The sequence below is a fragment of the Cibotium barometz genome, chromosome 32 (genome assembly GCF_041138505.1).
Source record: "Cibotium barometz isolate CiBa-2024 chromosome 32, ASM4113850v1, whole genome shotgun sequence".
In the NCBI taxonomy this organism is placed as follows: domain Eukaryota; kingdom Viridiplantae; phylum Streptophyta; class Polypodiopsida; order Cyatheales; family Cibotiaceae; genus Cibotium; species Cibotium barometz.
This window is the reverse complement of record NC_141077.1, coordinates 35,403,517-35,423,640: the sequence shown is the minus strand read 5'-3', so window position 1 is coordinate 35,423,640 and position 20,124 is coordinate 35,403,517. Positions and strand designations below refer to the sequence as shown.

The window sequence follows — 20,124 nt, the reverse complement described above, 5'->3', positions numbered from 1 at the left end:
GCCCCTCCCAAAGAAAGCTGAGGCATCTCACATACATCTGTATGCACAAGCTCTAACTGAGCATCTTTCTGTCCAAGAGCTTTCTTGTGGGGGCACTGGAGTTGCCTGCCATAAATACAATGCTCACAAAACTGAAAACTTGAAAACTTTAGAGAAGGCAAGTAACCCAAACGAGACAATTGCTCCATTCCTTTGACACTCATGTGTCCCAACCGGCTATGCCACATAGAGATTTCCGGCAGCTCGGTTGCATTTACATTAGCATGGTGACAAACACCTGCATGCATAAAGTAAAGAGTGTCCACCTTAGAGCCTCTGGCAACAACCAGTGAGCCCTTACTAATTTTCCACTTTCCACTACCAAATGTGGTAACATAATCAGCATCATCAAGCTGTCCAGTAGAAAGCAGATTCTTCTTGATCTCAGGCACATGCCTGACATCATGGAGCATAAGCTGTGAGCCATCTGAAAACACAAGCCTCACATCACCTCTGCCAAGTATCTTGCATGCATGGTTATCACCCAAATAAACCACTCCTTCATTGCCAGCAGTATACCTGACAAACAAGTCTCTGCAACGTGTGACATGAAAGGAGGCACCTGAATCAATGATCCATGAGTGCATACCATGACCACCTGTAAGAAGTGAATGGGCATCAAGTGAAGAAGTAAATAGGACCTCATCCTCACTGCCACCTGCATGTGACACATTGATTTCTTCGATCTTGACTCCACTTTTGCCCTTTGGCTTTACATCTTTGGCTTCATCCTTGTCTTTGTCTTTGCCTTTTCCCTTTTCTTTTTGATCATTTTTCCATTTGTAGCATTGCTTTTTAATGTGTCCTTTCTTGCCACAATAATGGCATTCCAAATCCTTTTTGGAGCGAGACTTGCTCCTTCCCCTTTCTTGGCTTTTCCCCCTTTGCTGGGATCTCCCACGTGCATTCATTGCATTGGACTTTCCAACAGAGTTGTTCTTCCTGTTCATCTCTTCTTGAAGAAGAGCACCCTCAACATCTGCATATGACAGCATAGCATTCGAATTGCTAGTGGCTGTCCTGAATGTGTCCCAACTCTCTGGCAAAGTGCATAACAAAAAAGTGGCTTTGAACTCATCGTCCATTGCCAACTTTTGATTAATGACTTGGCTGACAATACCATTAAACTCATTGAGATGGGCTGTCATAGAAGCCCCTTCCTTCATCTGAAGACCTATGAGTTTCTTCAACCAATACACTTTGCTTGAGGCACTTTGTTGGGCATACAAGTCCTGCAATCTCTGCCACATTCCCCAAGCTGTCTTCTCTTCACGAATGCTGAAAAGTAATGAGTCTGACACAGACAACATGATAGTAGATCTTGCCAGCTCATCCATATCTTCCCACTCTTCTGCAGTAAGAGAAGCGGGCATCACACCCCTTTCTTTGATAGGCTTGTGCTGCTTTTTCTGGAGCAACACATTGTAGCACTGGGTTTGCCAAATATCATAATTCTGCGAGCCTTCAAGCTTCTTGATGTGAAGCAATGAAGAGCTCTCACCTGTGGTTGCCATAGCAATATGCAACCTGTCAATGCCTGACTCCCTGCAAATGTGCAAACACTGCACCAAAAGATGTGCAAACACTGCACCCAAAGCACACAAAGTGCTCACAGTTTATCTCCCAAGCTTTATCTCCCACTGCGGAAGCAAGAATGCAACTTTTCTCCCACTTTTTGTGATGAAATCACCGAAATCTGGTTGCTGCAGATTTTGGACAGCACCTTAAATGTGCTCTTTTGCCCTTCCAAAGTACTCTACAGCAGTACTAAGTGCTCACCAATGATGTACCAAACCTGTACCGGCAATTTCAGCAGCTGAAATTGAATCTTTTGATCACTCTAAACAGTGTACAGCCATGCCAAAACATGCACAAAGCTGTGCCAAATCTGTACCAGCAGGTACAATAGCAATAAATGCTCTCCTGGCTGTCCAAATGAGTGAAAATCAGACTTTTACAGTCCTGTACACTGCATAAAACAGTCCCGAACAGAAATTGGGCAAAAGCCCCTTGACTGCAAGCTGATTTTTGAGGATTCAAGGCATAAATGTCTTGCCTGCTGCTTTGCCAAGCTCAACAAGCATACAAACTTGAAAAACCCCTTGATTTGAGATCAATTTCTGATCATGCATGGTACATTGGCGCACATGAAGGCATCCAGAGTGTTCACGATGCTTCCCCCTAGCCACATATACATCAAATACATGAAAGCCCCTTGATTTACAGGCACATTGAGTGCTTGTAAGGCATCAACACATTATCCACAGCATCAAATACGATTGCCTGCACGCAAATCAACTCAATCGGCACAAAAGCCCCTTGATTTGCACTGCAATTTGCTGCAATTTGCTGCGATTTTGCCCAAATGTGCGATTTTTCACATCATACAGCATGTATGAGTGCTTAATTGCACAATTACATCAAAAGCCCCAAATTTCGACATCCAATTTCCTGCAAATTGATCCTGATTTGACCAATTTCCTGCAAATTTATCCTGATTGTGACCAATGTCACCCAATTTTGCCAATTTTGCTCAAAAATTGAGCAATTGGGCACCTGTACCTGCTCAATTGATTACTGTACTTGCTCAATTGCAAATCCCAAAAAAAAAATTAAAGCAGAATACCTTGAAATTTTCTGATTTACTCTGATTTGCAGGAAAGGAGGGCGTCGATTTTGCTGTTGATGCTGATGCTGATGCTGATGCTGATGCTGATGCTGATGCTGATGCTCCTGCAGCTGTCGATGCCTAAGACTTCCTTGTTGCCAGTGGCCATGAAGACTTTTAGGACAGAATCGGTCAGCTTCCCAGAAGCTAAAGTTTTCTGGAAGGGGTCGGCTACAATGGCGTCTGGGATGGAGTTGAGGTTGGTGATGTGGTGCACGTTGCAGACAGCTGCGTTGATGGCAAGGTTGAGCAGAGAAGGCGGATCAGGTCGCTTCTGGCCTCTTCACCGAGTAGCAGCGCTACACCAGTTGATGAGTCGGGTGGCGCCTACACTTGCAGTCGACGAGTCGGGTGGCTGTCCGCCTGGGTTCGCATTCTACGCCAGTTGGCCAGCTCACGCTTCGCCTATCGCTTCTACCCCAGTTGGCCAGGCGTCTAGCGTGCAACACGCAGCCAGACAGCACACGCCTACAGCACACGCTTCACGCTGCCTTCGCCTAGCTTCGCCTAGTAGCACTGTGCTGATGACGCTTTGCAGTTCGCCTATCTTCTTCGCTCGCTTATGAGCGCAACCTGCTTTGGCTGCTGCGACTGTTGGGCAGCGTAGACTACCTGCTGGTTCTTCTCCTGTTGGGCGCAGCCTGTGTGGTGCTCTTGTCGTGTCCTTGCGACCAGTTGATGTAGGCGCCTCACCACATTCACACGAGCAAGCCTGCTTGCACAGAGATTCGACGGGCACCGGCTCTGATACCAGTTGATGGGGAGAAACCTGAATTAGGGTTAGGTTAGAGTTCATTCATGGGAGACATACACAGAGAAGCAAGGGAGAGAGAGAGAGTTGTGGGGATAAGTCAACTCATCAAGTGAGTGTGTGACTCCCCTATCACACATGTATATTGCACTAGTACACATAGTGCACTTAGTACATTAAAAGTACTAAGTGTACTATGTACTGTAACTTATGGGCTTGTACACACTATAAGGGTGGGCATAACGCCTTTACCCCAACAGATAGTGATAAATAAAAACATAGGTCGAGTTCGGCCTGGTTGCAAGCAAGACTGTCGATCTGCTCCCACGAGCTCCGCCTCATCCCCCTCCCGTCTACCTTCCCCCTGCTGCTTCTCGCCGTCGCGCGCCCGCCTGTCCCCCGCCATCTCCTCCGCCTCTCCCCCCCGCCTCCTTCCTCGCTTCCTCCCCCGCCATCTCTCCCCCCCGCCTTCTCCTCCCCCGCCTCCTTCCTCGCTTCCTCTCCCGCCATCTCTCTCCCCCCCGCCTCCTTCCTCGCTTCCTCCCCCGCCATCTCTCCCCCCCCGCCTTCTCCTCCCCTTCGCGGCTCTCCCCCCCGCCTTCTCCCTCATCTCCCCCTCCGTCTCGCCCCTCCTCCCACCGCTAGCTCCCCCGCCTCAGCTCCCCCCCCCCCCCCCCCCCCCCCCCCCCCCCGGCTCCGCCCCCGCTATCCTCTCTCCTTCTGCCTCTCCGTTTCCTCGTAGGGCTGTGTCCCTCCCGTTGGTGACCCCGGTCTCTGGCCTTTTCCCTCTGGAGGACTCCATGGAAGCCGCTCCGAGTACCCCTACCGATTCCGGTCTCCGTCTGGAGTTCACAGATGCAGATCATCAGTTGTTTGTTTCCACAGCATCCGCTCTTGAGGCCTCCTCCTTGGTCTGCAAGATAGTGGGTAGCCGTCCGATGCGGAGAGAGCTTCGCGACCTTCTGCAAGGCAGCCTCGTTGGCGTGCCTGCCAAGATCGTCAGCGTCGATTTTTTGGGACGTGGCTACTACCAGGTGGATTTCGAGTCCCCCCAGGTAGCTCAGACGGTGCTGGCTCGGAGCCCCATTGCCCTCCGCTCATCCCGGGCGTTCCTGGCGCGATGGACTCACGGTTTCGACCCCGCTTCTGACCCGCTAGCAGGCGCGACAGGTTTCCCCATCACTATCTGCTTTCCTGGACTCCGTAGGGAGTACTTGCCCCTCTTGTCATCCATTGGCAAGGCGTTCGGGCAGGTGGTGGAGACGCCTCAGACAGCGGCCTCAGTGATAGCTCGGGCAGCAGGACTCCCGGCCATTCGTGTTGTGGTTCCGTCACCGGAGTCCCTCCCGAAGACGATCCTCCTCCCTTGTCTTTCTGGAGGACATCTGATACAGCGCGGGGAGTATTCGGGCCTCCCCAGCCAGTGCTACATCTGTCGGGAGATGGGCCACCTCGCACGTGCTTGTCCCCGCAAGGGGGTTCATCCTTCACGCTCTGCCGCCTCTGGACCCCCTTCAGGAGGCCCGAGGGGTGGCCATCCACCTCAGAGACCGGACATCCCTGGCTCGTCTCAGCAGGCGCCATCATCTGACGAGCAGGCCCCGGCGGAGGATGCCGCGCAGACCCAGGAGGCTGGCGGATGGCAGGAGGTTCGCCGGCGGAAACGCCTGGCCCGCAAGGCCCGTCGCAGACGCCAGCAGGCAGCACAGGCTGGCGGACAGGCGACTCGGGCTGGCGTCCAGGCACCTACCCGCACTTATGCTCCAGTCAGGGATAGGCGGCCAGCAGGTCCCACCCCGATGGACGAGGATTCAGTCTCAGTGCCCGTTGAGGCCGCCGGTGGAGCCCCCCACGTGGAGACCCCGCTCCCGCCTCCCCCCGCGAGGGGCCTCGCCCCCTCCATGGAGCAGATTCCTGAGGATCCTGGGCCGCACTCTGCGACCCCCGGCCCCTCTTCCCCTCACTCGGAGAGCACTCCTTCCACCCTCCCCTCCCCCCCCCCCCCCAGCCCCCCCCCCTCCCGCCTCCCCCGGCGGCCCCCCCTGACACCTCTCCTCTGGCAGATGCCTCTCCATCCTCTCCTCGCTCTCCCCCCTCCTCTCCGCGAGCCACCATCCCTCCCTCGGCCTCTCCAGGATACTCCTCCAGACCACCCACTGCCCCGGGGCAGCACAGCTGGGTAGGCCAGAGTTCAGTTCAGCGGCTGTTCCACCGCCACTCCGGGCCGGTGGAGATGGCGATCCTAGCTTCGCCGGCCACAGAGTTCTCTCCAGCCTCCCCTGGGGGCCCCCGCGAGTGATGGGGCTCCCAGTGGACTACGGTTTTTTCAGGTGTCTTCGGCTGGATGCTGGCCCGTTCGAGACACTGGTCGCGCCCTTGCGAGTTTGCGTGGTGTGCCATCCCTCTTGTTCTCCTTCAGTGGTGAGCAGCATGGTGGCCTTCTCCTTTCCTCTCAGTGTTGCCCCAGACACAGCATGGGATTGCAACTCTGTAGAGGAAGTTTTGCGTGATCAGATACTGGAGTTTTCTCACCACTTCAGTGACTTGGGGCTCACGGACCTATTGCACACCCGATTACACTCAGCCCGCATGAGCTTGTTTGGTATAGGAGATTGGCGGGCGGATCCGGTCCACACCTCAGTTGAGGCGGTGCTACTGATTCTCCTCCACGCCGCCCCGAGGATGCAGCCTACATTTAGATACATATATGCAGAGGATTGGTCTCACGCCTATGCCCTGGACAGGGCGAAGGTGGAGTGGGGCTGGACACAGAGACAGGTCACCCTCTTTTTGGAGAGACTCCGCACCCGGACAGACAGTGACTATTCTCCCTCCAAGCCGGTGCCCAAGACTCACAGAGTGGAGGGCAGCTCATCCGGGCCGGCTGAGAGGGGTGAGCCAGTGGCGGCTGCTTCACTTGCCATAGCTCATCCATGAGGATCCTCTCATGGAACATCCAGGGTCTTGGTGGACCTCGCTGCTACATTGGTCGGGGCAGACTTCGCCAGGAGATCCAGAGGGCTCTCGTTGGAGGACCCATAGATATCCTTTTCATCCAGGAGCACCACCTTTCTGCCGGGCATACCCGCACTTGCGGGAAGATCTTGCCAGGCAGGAGTCACACTTTTTGGTCACCGGCATATGGCTCCTAGGGGAACCAGGGTGGAGTATGCATCTCAGTCAGCGAGCAGCTTCTATCCGAGGTTGTGGATTCTGGCACTCTGGTCCAGGGTCGAGCGCAGTGGATCATCCTTCGGGTTGGGGAAGACCGCATTGGCTTCCTCAACTTCTATGCCCCTAATGGGGCGACCGGGAGAGCTGAGTTCTGGAGCACCATTAGGCAGTCCCTCCCCATGGCAGACCATTGGTGCCTAGGGGGGGATTGCAACATGCTGGAGGATGCAGAGGACAGGATGGGGGGCAGCCAGGAGACCATTCATGGGCCGGAGCTCGCTGCTTGGGAGGAACTAGTGCTGCAGGTGAGAGGCCAGGATCCGTGGACTCTCTCGGAGTTTGGCAGGTTGCAGGGGAGTTTATCTTTCTCGTGCTCGGATAGACGGGCCACAGGAGTTAACCTTTCCCGCATCGACAGGTTTTACATTGATGAGTGGGCTTGCGATAGAGGTGGCAGTGTGGGTATACTTGCAGGCTCTTCGTTTTCAGACCACTTTCCAGTGCTTCTCCAGATCGAGGACCCTACGAGAGGAGAGCGAGGCCAGAGCGTCCGGATTCCAGATTGTCTCATAGAGGAGCCCGAGATTGCGACCAAAGTTGAGCAGGTCTGGCAGGAGGTTCAGTTCAGGAGAGGATCAGTAGCCAGCGATCTTGACAGGGGTTTGCAGGAGATCAGTAGGATGCTCAGACAGGCTGCCCTGGACCGTCTGGAGGCTTTCAGAGAGCAGGAGAGGAGCCTGCGGAGGAGTCTAGCTTCCCTTCAGAGACTTCAGGAGAGGGATCCTACGAGCCCTTGGATTTCAGAGCAGTTGGAGTGAGCTCGCACAGAGATCAGATCCATCGAGGAGAGGAGGGTGGAGTTCCGATTCCATGCTCGGGCTTCTTTTTGGACACAGGCTGGAGACAGAGTGACTCGAGATTTCTTTGAGGCGACAGGGCCTCGCTTCAGACGAGAGGGTCTCAGGCGTCTTCGGCAGGCTCATGGCCAGGTAGTGGTGGATCCCCCCAGGGTTCGGGCGATCGCCACAGATTTTTACAGGGATCTGCTCTCTGCTGAGCCAGCAGATGACAGGGTGAGAGAGGCTCGGGAGGTAGTGTGGAGCTTCACGAGACCGGTTGTGCCGGCCCATTTGCAGCACTCCCTTCTCTCCCCCTTCTCGGATACGGAACTGGAGGCGGCTCTTCTGGCACTTCCTCGGGGCAAATGCCCAGGAGAGGACGGTCTCTCAGTGGCTTTCTTCCAGAGGTACTGGGGTCTCTTGCATAGGGGTTTCAGATTGGCATTCCAGGAGATCATGGAGTCGGGAGACATGCCGGACAGCATGGCAGAGGGGTTGATTCACTTGATCCCCAAAGAGGGAGGAGACAGACTGGAGATTAGACAGTGGAGACCGATCACCTTGCTAGGCACGGCCTACAAGGTCCTAGCTAAGGCGATCAGCAGGCGGCTTCAGCCTCACCTTCCAGACATCATCCACTCCACGCAGACAGGCTTCATCCAGGATAGGAGCATCCTGGATAACATCTTCTCTTTCTGGGAGGCTACGGCTTTGGCTAGATTTGGCAGGAGGATCTGGCAGTGCTCCTTCTCGATTTCGAGAAGGCATATAATCGGGTGGACTGGGCCTTCTTGGAAGGCACTATGGAGAGGATGGGCTTCCCCCCTCAGTGGATCCGTGGGGTCTCTGCACTCTACACATCGGCTCATAGCCAGGTGCTGATACATGGCGTGCGCGGAGAGAGGTTCCAGCTCTCGCGCTCGGTGCGGCAGGGGTGCCCCTTGGCGCCCTTTCTTTTTCTTTTTGTGGCGGAGGCCATGAGCACTTTCTTGACGGCATAGGATACAGGTTTGCGGGGCCTCCAGCTCCCCATTCGCACCTCGGAGGAGCTCCTAGACTCGGAGTTTGTGGATGACACTGCTGTCTATCTTCAGGGAGGGGAGGAGAACCTCCGCCGCTTCGCCTCAGCCATGGACAGGTTTTGCAGAGCTTCGGGCGCTTTGATCAACTGGCACAAGTCGTGTGGGTTGTGGGTCAGTTCTGTGCCCCCCCCGACTTGGAGGCCAGTTGATGGGTTTCAGTGGCTGCCCCCGGCACTACAGTGCGCTATTTGGGATGCTATGTGGGCATTGACATATCTCCGGAGCAGCAGATAGCCCCCCTTCTTCTGAGCATTCGGAAGAAGCTTCTGTATAGGAGTACCGCTCGTTTATCTCTGGCTGGCCGAGTGGTTGTGGCCAACCAGGTTATGCTTGCTACCATGTGGTACATCACTTCTTGCTGGGCCTTCTCTCGGGCGTGCATTGGCTAGGTGCAGAGGCTCATCAGGAACTTTCTTTGGTCCGGTGGCGACGGGCGGCCCGCCAGGGCCAAGGTGGCATGGGCTGTGATCACTCAGCCGAGGGAGAGAGGCGGCCTGGGCATAGTTGATCCTATTTGTCAGAGCCGAGCTTTGCTTGGCAAGTTGGTGGTTCGTGGCCTCCTACCAGGCGCTGAGCCGTGGAAGGAGTTTCTTGTTTCCAGGATTCTCAGCCGCACTCCTTCTCTTAGCGGCCCCTGGACCCCCAGCATATCAGGTGGATCTTTATAGAGCAGCGATCCAGAGGAGTGGGCCTTGGCTTCGAGGAGCGTTTTGTAGCTAGCCTTCTGAGGGCCTGGGAGCATTTGAGGCCGTCACTCTTCCAGACTCCCCCGGGCACCGATGAGGAGCGCCTGAGGCAGCCATTGATCTGGAACCCCTTGATCCGACTTCCCAGTGGTCATACAGTTGGATCGCGATCTCACGTGTCGTGGGGCCCGTTGAGCTCCGGCCCAGCCCAGTCCCTAGACGACTGGATATGTTTTCAGCAGCTGCCTCTAGAGGTTCAGGAGAGGAGACTCAGCGGGATGAGGGGCAGAGAGTTGATGAGGCAGGACATTGAGGCGGCCATCCCCCGGGAGTGGCGGACTCCAGTACAGGACCCTCCACCTCCACAGTGGATGGGCGTCTTTACTCGGCATGAGATCCTTCTAGCGGTCTGCGGCTCAGCAGAGAGAGTCGCCCCACTCACCTTCGAGGTGGGAGAGGGAGGCCAGCTTCATAGGACCCGACTAGATTTGGATGAGTTCCAAGGTTGTATCTTTCAAAGGGTGCGGGTGGTCGGCTTTCATCAGAGACAGTGGCATGTAGACCCCTCACCGGCCTCGATAGGGGAGGACTATTCTTGGAGATTATGGGCTTGGGACAACAGGCCTCTTATTCGCCTTCAGTGGGATCCAGGCGAGTGGCTTTGGCGAGATCCCTACTCGGCCCCTACCAGCCCAGGCACCCCCTTTTTTCAGTACACAGCGAGGCTGGGGCGGCGGATCCAGAGGCACAGGATAGCGGGCACCCCGGCGGCGGCCGAGCATTGGCGGCGACAGGGGCTCTCCCCTGCCTTCCTTAGGGACTTCTGGCAGCGCCTTTGGGCCAGCTTCCGGCCCCGGAAGGTGACGCTTTTTCTCTGGCTTACAGCGCATAGAGGACTGGCTGTGGGGGCTTGGCTAGCTTTTGGCAGACACCCAGCGTCCTGCCCTCGGTGCGGCCATGCGCAGGAGTCGCAGCGGCACTGCTTATGGGATTGCCCACAGGCACAGCAGGTCTGGCAGCGCGCTCTCAGGATGGTTTTTGCAGGCTCGCCAGGTGAGATGATGGTGACGTGGGGTGCGGTGGCTTGGGCCACGGACAGCGGCCCGGCCCTTGGATACGAGGACGTCCCTGGCAGTGTGACCATCCAGGTCTCTGACAGGGCGATGGCGGTGGTTCCGACGCCAGACTTCTCTTCGGCAGTCTCCCAGGAGGGGGACGGGCACAGATGGGAGATGATCAGCAGCATGACGGCTTGGCACATATGGAGAGCCCGATGCAGGGAGGTCATAGACCGCCAGGCGACTCCATCGGCGGAGGTCATATAGGCCCTCTGGGTGGACATCATTCACACCTTGAGAGGACACTGGGGGAAACTTCAGGGCGACTCAGATCGCATGAGAGATCGCCGCAAGGCGTTTCTCCGCACTTGGCAGCCTGGCCCTTTCCTCATCGCGAGGGGCGAGGATGTCACTTGGCACTACAGGCCTCCAGTTTGGCTCTTCTCACCTCCCGCATGTACTACTAGGTAGCCCCCCCCCAGAGAGCGGCCAGCCACGGGGGTGGAGCTCCGGTGTTCACTGTGTTTATTATCCCTCCTTGTGAGGTGAGCTTTGTAGCCTTATGGCGTTTTCTCATTAACTAATAGAAGGATCGTAAAAAAAAAAAAAAAAGATAGTGATAAATAGATAGATTATGAGAGAGAGAGAGAAACTAGAGTCAACTTTCAAGACTTAGACGGTAGAGTCTAGACTGTAGAGTGACGAGTCTAGACGATATCACCATTTAATTTTACAAATATTAAGAATGATTGAACACTCAAAGAGTCAAAGACAATAGATTAAGAATGCATACATCAAAAAGATTCATACATATTACATGCCATCATCAATGATCATCATAAAGATTCACTCAGAGTCTCAGACTCCAGAGTCTAAACTATCGGATCTACCACTAGCAGTCTCACTCGAGGCATTAGATCATCACTACTAGGAGAAGGCTCCTCACTAGATTCTAAATGAAAATCCTCATCTGAGATGAGATTGCCATCATCATCATACTCGGGGCTCCAAAGTCTGAACTATCGGATCTACCACTAGCAGCCTTACTCGAGGCATTAGATCATCACTACTAGGAGAAGGCTCCTCACTAGATTCTAAATGAAAATCCCCATTTGAGATGAGATTGCCATCATTATCATACTCGGGGCTCCGAGCATCTACATCCTCAAGGGCTCCATCCTGACCAAGTGATGCATCCTCATCTGCAGCATAAGTAGAAGAGCTAGTAGAGCCCCGTCATCGCCGATATGTTTGGATTGGTGGTCAAGCTCCTCCCCGTCTAATCTGGTAGCCTCGACTCGCTACACTAATGGCTCCTTTGCTTGTGGTGGTGGAATGAGAACCACTAGTAGCAAGGCGCTCACAACCTCGAGTACGGGTGAATCTATCTCCTCTAGCTCTCTATGGAGCTCAGCATAGATGGCATCTTCCGGTGTCTCTTGCCTTGGTTGAATGCTCCTAAGGTTCTCTGCAGTGAGTTGGATGTCATCGGGATTTACCTACATTCAAGTTGACAGAATAATAACTTGTAAGTTGTAACTTCTAGGTTACAAGATAGTCGAGACTAAATAGAACGCATTAAAATTACAAATTTTGATTATTAGAGAATCTAGATGCCTACTTACTTCGGGATGTGAAGCTCTTGAAGATTTTGTACCATCCGCAAGTTAGCTACGCGACAATGCTCTAACTGGGATGTGTTAAGCTTGTTCCTAATCTTCGTGTGCACGAGGGAGTATGCACTCCAATTCCTCTTGCATGCACCCGCATAGCAATCCTAAGAGCAAAAAAAAATTAAATTAAATTTTAATAATATGAATAAATAGAATTAGAAGAGGTAATGGCAAATGACCGTCACTTGGGCAAGGATCCTCATGGCAAAAGCTTCTAGAGATGGGGTGGAATAGCCATACGTCTCCCACCATCACCATTACCTCTCTTCTTCTAGAAGTAGGACGAGTGTACGATTGCACGGTCAAGTTGTTGTAGGCAATGAGCTCCTCGTCCATCTTGATTTGTGCTTCATCATCAAGCATACGACGCATGTAGACGTTTGCATTGGACCGGATCTCTTGATCCAAGAAGAGTTCCCTTGTATTGTAGAGAGAATGGAGGAATGCGGCCATACCATGAATAGGCCTACACATCCATTGCCATCTCATCTCCACAATGGTCTTGATCTCATCAAGCCTATTAAAGCATATGCCACATTATATATAGAAAAAATTAAAATCAAGCTTACAAGTTATAAGTACTATGTACACGAGTACATGAATTAAAATAACTTACTAACCTTCTTGCATCAAGTGTCGTGCAAGCTTGACGCTCCTCAATTGCATTTCTCATGAAATCTGTGAGAAGGCCCAAAGTGGATCCCTCCATGTTCGACATGCGAAGTACTCAGTACAATGGAGTCATCGCAACTACGACAGCCCGTGCATCATCCCAAAAAGAAGGATCCAAGCACTTGCGTTGCACCGCATAAGCCTCGGGGCTTAGATGATCATCCCATTCTTCCCACTCTTGGGACACCGCCATGCGTTGAATCTCGCTACGAACGGCATGTAGTTTCTCCAAAACAATCCACATGTAGGTAAACCTTGTTTTGGAGGGCTTCACGAGCTCCAATCGCGAATGAACACGGAAGATGGCCAAGGGTTTCACCTTCTTAGTGAAGAAGGTCACAATGGTGGTTGCTTGGGTCAAAATGCCCTTGACCCAAGCCAACTTGCCGATATCTTCCATGAGCAAGTCAATGCAATGGGATGCGCATGGAGTCCAAACAATTGTCGGGAACTCCTTCTCCACCATGCGACCCATTGCACGGCAATTGGATGCATTGTCGGTGATGACTTGCACCACATTTGCAAGGCCAACCCACAACCCAAAGTGCTCATGTAATTAGTACTATGTGACATGTACTATGTTACATAAACATGTAGACTTATAGTATGTACAATGAATAATTTACCTCGATGATTGCTTGGCGGATGTGTTGGAACATGAAACTCCCACTTGTCTTTTTACCGGCTTTCCTGGCATCCATCGCCCATAGGAAATACATGCCAAGAGGGCAAGACACGAGGATGTTGATGATGCTTCTTCTCTTCCGATCACTCCATCCATCAAAGAGGATGTTACATCCATACTTGGCCCATCCCAAATGAATAGGCTCAAGTGATCTACCAATCCTCTCCTTCTCCTTGGTGAGCTTCTTTGTCCTCATGTCGGCGTAGCTCACTCCTGTCCATCCATCGCAGCAATGGCCTTGATCATTCTCTTCCATTGCGGGGTTTGAAGAACATGAAAAGAGAGATTGCACTCAATGATGGTGCGTGCAATCTCGATCTCTGTCACTCGTTGCCGCTCTTTTACATAGGCCTTCGTGTTTTGAGTGGCTTGTAAAGTGGGTTGTACAAGCCCTCTAGCACCAGCATCATCAGAGGGATGTCGTGGTCGCTTTGATTGGGAGCTTGACCCCGATCCTTCTCCAATATTGACACTCGCGCTTCCTGATGCCGAAGAGGGCATGACTGTCTCTTCCTTGAGCTCTTGTTGTCGAAGAGGTGGGCTTGACCTTGTGTTATCCGCTTGCAAATGAGAGTTCTCCCTAATAACCTCATCGGCAATGGCTTGTGGAATGGATTGACATTCGGAGATTCCATCTCCTCCCAACTTTGCCATGTGATTGTGTGTGTTTAGACTCTAGAGAGAGGCCTTGAGAGAGAGAGAGAGAGAGAGAGAGAGAGAGAGAGAGGCCTTGAGGGCGGAAGAGAGAGGGTGTGTGTGAGAGGGGGAGAGAGAGAGTGTGTGTGACGTGTGTGTGAGAGAGAGAACCTTGAGAGAGGAAGAGGTAGGGTGTGTGTTAGAGAGGGAGAAATGAAATGTTATATTAACGTCTTCAAAAGGCCATAATGACCTATGAGACCAAAAAGTTACATCATGGTGGATCTGATACAATGTCTGGAGAGAGAGTGAGAGGGTGAGAGTGTTTGTGTGTGTGTGTGTGTGTGTGTGAGAGAGAGAGAGAGAGAGAGAGAGAGAGAGAAAGGGGCTGTCTTGAGGGGGAGAGAGTGAGAGAGTGGGTTGGGTACGAGTCTTGAGAGATTCGACAGGGGGAGACTCGAGAGAGAGATTGAGAGTGCTCACTGGATGCTTCTGTTGCCTACAGCCTGTGTGGCGGCTGTATCAAATAGCCCAGAGCTTGCTGCCTGCACAAGAGAGGGAGAGGCCAGTCGGGCGCAGTACCCAAACAGGTATAAACGGGCAATCTCAAGATTCGCCCAGGCTGCCACCTTTCCCAAACGAGCATAAATGGCCGACTATCCCAAATGGGCATAAACGGCGAAAACTGCACAAAACAAGCTACTCAGCAAAAACATGCGGAAAAAAATATAGAAGATCCGTACACGCCTCGAACCCGCGTCCGTACGCTTCGATCGCCTCTATTCGTTAGGTGCGCGCCTCGTAACAACCATGGAGGGTAGTGTGAGTTGCAAGTTTACATCGACAACCACTTGTTTGCAATATTGTATTCATAAGCATTGGTATGGAAATCTGGTCAAAAATGCCCATGACACTATGTACTTGATTCTCCCAAGATCAATTTACTTTATTTGAGGGAGGGGTCGGCCATTCCGGCTCATTGTGTTTCTCTTGTCAATTCAGCAAATTACTTCTTGTATTTGAGTAAGTGTCCATCAAATCTTAGTGTATTTAAGTGTATTGATTAGCATTGTGTTCAACCAAGTCACACCGAGAGAAAGAACTCACTCTTCTTGCCATTGATATAGAGCTTGTGCCTCGGAAGCTCCTCAAAGGCAATTGCCAAATGCTTTGCATGTTCTTCTTCATTCTTTGAGAAAAGACTAGAATGTCATCAAAGAATGTGCGAGTAAAATTTCAATGCTGTCTAAAGATGTGGTGCATCAATCTAGTGAAAGTGGCCAGGGTGTTTGTGAGGCCAAAAAGCATGACCATGAGGTGTGGAAAGCTGCCTTATGCACATCTTGAGGCGCTACCCTTACTTGGTGATACCCACTTTTCAAGTCAATCTTGCTAAAGCTTGGTGCTCCCTTTAGGCAGTCTCATCAATCCATGGTATGGGAAACCTATTCTTGATGGAAATCTTGTTCATGGCCATGTAATCTGAACACATCTTGAAATATCCATCCTTCTTTTGTGTGAGGATGACCGGATAGCAGTGACCTAGTAAGCTGTTCGGTTTGGAGGCGACCTACCTGGAATCAACTCTATGGTGTGGTCTTCCGTCCTTTCCAGAGGCAAGCTGATCGGCAAAGATTCTACAAATCAATTGCCGGAACTCATGTAGAAATTCAGCCGCATAACATCTGCCAATGCATCCACGTTTACATTACTATGTTCAAGCACATCTCTGATAAAAATCAAATACGAGGAACCATTTTTTTAATTACTTTTTTATTAATCTGAATATGGGATACAAGAGGGATTATTTCCTTGGCAATGCCTGCATCAATCACATGTTCTTTACGCTTATTACCAGCTTCTCAGTCTCGTAATCTGTTCTCGGATTACGATTTGCGTGCCCTGGCATTCCCAAAAGTAAATCACATCCAAGTACTAGCGCAATCAAGAAGTCCTCATGATCTACATAACCCTGCATGTGTGTGTGGATCTTCCCAACAATGGGAGTGACCTTCATGGTCCTATCTACAAAGGCAGAGCATGCATCTTTATCCAATCCCGGCATGAAGCCTTTTCCATGCAAGTGTGGTGGAGGCACGTCTAGCATCTCTTCATCATGCAATAAGGCATCTATGAGGGGAATTCGGGGTTCCAATAATTGTGGAGAGGGTGAATGTATAGACATGGTAGGAACCCCACTCTTGGCATTAACCCTGGTTGTCTGCCAGGCAGCCACACCATCAAGGTTTAAACGAGGGGGATTGACAAGATTCAAGTCCCCATGTACTCCCACGTCCACATCCTCTTCTTCATGACATAGGAAATTGCTAAATCTCTTGGTTTTGCCTACATCTGCCTAGCCAAATCTGATATTCTTGATCAATTTGAGTTTGGGAGACAATCTGAATCTAAGTGCTCGTTTCAGCTCGGGATTGTCTTTTAACTGCTTGTTGATGTCCTCTTGCTGAAGTAGTTGTCTTCAGAGCCTCTCAACCTCCTCTTCCTTATGCTTCAATTCTTCTTTTGGGCCAATCTCCAAATAGACAGCGATGAGACATTGTCATGTGCAGCTTCTGTGTGGGTTATCTTTTTGCAAGTGGATTGTTCATATGTGGATCGTTGTCAACACTCTTCTAATAGGTGAGATGCTTTCTTTTTGGTGGTCATTAATTAATATGCAGAGATGGTCCTCAAATAGTATTGGATATTACCTTTCATCTCACTTTGTTTTGGCATGAAGTTATAGACTATAGTATGCTTGTAAGAATCAATGTATTGGCTTGGGTAAGGCATGGTATTCCAATTTTTTGTTGCCTTCTTGGGGTTGAGGGGAGGTGTTCTCAATCCTGGAAGCACTTTCCAAGTAATCATGTGAATTCCATCAAGATGCTATTGTTGGATAAGTTGGATATTATATGGTTGGAACCATTGTCCAATCTCATGCATTTATTTTTAGGATATTTTAGACAAAATAAGAAGCTGTTCTATTTCTAGCTTCAAGATGTAGTCCTTCGTGTGTAGTAAGGTAAATTGCTTGGTCTTTTTCAACGCGGAGGAGAGAGAGAGAGAGAGAGAGAGAGAGATTAATGTATCTTGCTTTAGGTGGATTTGTTATTTGCAGAGCTGAGACCTAATTTTTGGACATTAATCAAGGAAATGCGTTCAGGCGTCATCACTAGTATTTTGCACGCTTGCAAAAGGTTTCACTCCAATGAGCAGGAGGTATGCCTATGTGGCACATGCATTCATTTTGAATGTGCTTAGCCAATGCCAACTCTTATCTCACATGCAAAATGTGACTTCAGGTGTGTAGGTCACTTGCCAAGGCCATAAACTCGGAAACTGCCGCTCCTGGTTTGGTGCCACGATTGCTGTTTCTTGAGAGTTATGCCAGAAGTAATGGCTTGAAGGATTGGAATCCGGTCTTTGGAAAGAAAATGTCGGTGCTTGGATGTACCATGCTGCAGTTAGTTTTCAGTTATCCTAAGGCCAGCATTTGATACCTGTCCTTTTTGGCCAAGTTTATGTTTTTCTTTATAATGCATATGGCTGCAGCTAGAGTGATAAGATTCCTAGTGTGCAAGCATTTATGTGTGGACCTCTGTGAGTGTTCAATAGTCTGCAAATGTTGTTATCTTCAAATACCATGGTTTCAGGACACACATTTCAGCACAGCCATGGGTTTATCTGAAGGTGTAGATTTTATGTTGATGGTGGACTGCGAAGAAAGACATTCACTCCAGAGCAAATAAGTAACCTTAACGTCCCTGAAGGGTTTGTCTTTGGTTGCCCTTGACCTGAGACTGCAGTCATAAAGTTCTTGGAGTGTATGGATGAAATTAAGAGTCCCTGGAACGTGTGTAACTGTGCCATTGTGTTTGATGAGAAACCTTCTTATGCATGTGCACACATGCTCTGCAGAGCTAGGTTCTATCATGCGGCTCCTGGCATGGGTGACCACATCCTATCCTCCCTTTTCTGTAATGATAATGGGTGGACCCCTTCCCTTATCCATTCTATCTTAGGTGCACATAATATAGTCTTCCTGCTGCGTTCTTTTCTAAAAACTGTTGGCTCATTAAGTCGCTTGTTAGCAATGCCTAACATGCTTCGAGGACTCAGCTTTGCTGTATTGTTGGGTCCCCTTTGCTTAAGTGGTTACTTGATTGATGGCTTAGAATACATAGGGTTCTGTGGTCTGATGTTATGATGTAATTTTTGGTCAGAAAACTATTTACTCTCATGACTTAAGAATACTAAAGGTTTTGCAAGTGTTTGTGTTGGAATCACATAATTTTATTTCTATTTGAGGTTTGCAGGAGTGCAACCAGCAGTTTTGGTTAAGCTTGGTCAGCATGGAGTCAGTGGAGATTCTAGCAACTATCAAAGATCCAGGGGGATGCCATGTGGTTGAAAGCTTCTTATCTTCAGATGTTCCATGGAAACACAAAAATCGGTTTCTCTCAAAGTAAAGTTACTGGGCACATCTTTGCCATCATGCTCTCCTTTTTTAAATGCTTTGACAAAATGATATTTATCTGAAGTATATTCACTTTCAGTGGACTTACTACATTAACTTTGTTTTTCTTTCTGGCTGAAATGGTGGATGCTCAGGTTAAAAGGACATTTTGCAGAGTTAGCATCACACATGCTCAGCTCTTTTACACTGGAAAAGTTTTTCTCTGTAGGAGACATAGACATAAAAGAAGCAATCGCTTCAGAGCTGGCTACAGTGCAAACTGAACTTGCAAAGACCAAGCATGGGCCGCATCTTATTAATAAATTCAACATAATGGGGTAATTATCTGAGCACTTAGAATAGTCAGCCTTCTCTGCGCGCGTGCATGGAGTGCTGGCATAGTGGTTCACACTTCAGGCTCCTATTCCAGGGATCCCATGTTCAAGTCCCATGTCCTGCACTTCAGTGTGACCATATGGATTATATGTGGTCTGCTGGGTTGGCTGTGACTTGATAAGGGTCAAGACTCATCACTCTCTCTCTCTCACCCCTTCTCTTGCTTTTTCCCCTTTCCTTCTAAGGGAGTTCACTGTTTACTATGTACAGATACTCCATGATGCCTGACCAATGGCGAACGAGAATAATTGCCAAGCAAGGGACCTTGAAAGCATTTGCTGATGTGTTCAACCTAGGCAGCAGCTTTGAAAGGAATGGACAAATTGATGCAAGCAGCGCTCAAAGTTTGGATTCCACAAGATCTGGACACAAAGTGAAAAGGAAATCTGCAGGGTTGGAATTGAAACCTGAATTAAGTATGCAAGGCAAAAAGAAGAAGGGGATGCTATAGAGACTTTTCTTTGTTGTGAGGAATGCTCCTGCCATTGAAAACAAGTTAGGGGATCAAGGAAACAAGGGCTGTCATGGATGCCAATGTAACATGGGTCTCATCTTCTTCCTTGGTAGGGTCCTTAATAGTATCATTTCCCCCCTTAATATGAGTGTAATTTAGTCAATCAAGTTATGAAGGCTCTTTTGGCCCGCACTCGAAGTCAAATTCAAACACATACATTTATCTACACATGAATGATTGTATGCACCATACATACACTTAATTATCCACATGCGCCCCCCAAGCCCTCCATCCACAGTGCATGTGAAATACTCAATAGTGGAACAATTTCTTTTGACCACATCCGGAATAATGAGTAAAAAAGGGCCTAAAGTGTTTCCTATGCTTGTTTTGTGTTTTATACTAGTAGATAGTAAGGTCTAGTAGAGGTCAACATAACTGCATAAAGAGCTGTAACTACTACAGAAGTTGCCTTTCAGAATTGCATTTGCTTTTAGTCACGGAATGTTTGAAGGTATCAAACAAAAGTGCATGGAAGCTAGTGACAAAATCCTATCATTGGAGACAGGTATCACTAGGCCACCTCATTCTAATGCCTTTTGCATGAGTGGACTATATGTAGAAAGTCAGAGGCTTACATGTTTTGCTCAAATTGGTTAATGCTATATGTAATCCTTTTGCCAGTTTCATGCTGTCCTTGCAAGTATCATCAAAGAAGTCATTCTTGGAGCAAGTTTGCTGAGTAAAGCTCAATGCATGATTGTTGCTGTCAATGGAAAATGATGTTGCTTCTTTGACAAGAAGAGATTATAGCAAAGCCCACTCCTTGATTCACCAACATGTTAAGACCTC

The 20,124-nt window shown here is 49.9% G+C and overlaps 1 protein-coding gene across 1 annotated transcript in view; it reads left to right on the top strand.

The window, feature by feature from the left end:
• Window positions 1–19,656, top strand: part of PUM23 (pumilio 23) — a 78,741-nt gene extending 59,085 nt beyond the window's left edge. The window contains exons 6-10 of the mRNA XM_086772328.1: window positions 17,066–17,185; window positions 17,269–17,451; window positions 18,283–18,431; window positions 18,578–18,760; window positions 19,029–19,656. Coding sequence (XP_086628454.1) covers window positions 17,066–17,185; window positions 17,269–17,451; window positions 18,283–18,431; window positions 18,578–18,760; window positions 19,029–19,269 — 876 coding nt within the window. The 3' untranslated portion in view covers window positions 19,270–19,656. The remainder of the gene's footprint in view (window positions 1–17,065; window positions 17,186–17,268; window positions 17,452–18,282; window positions 18,432–18,577; window positions 18,761–19,028) is intronic.
• The last annotated feature ends 468 nt before the right edge of the window (window positions 19,657–20,124 follow it).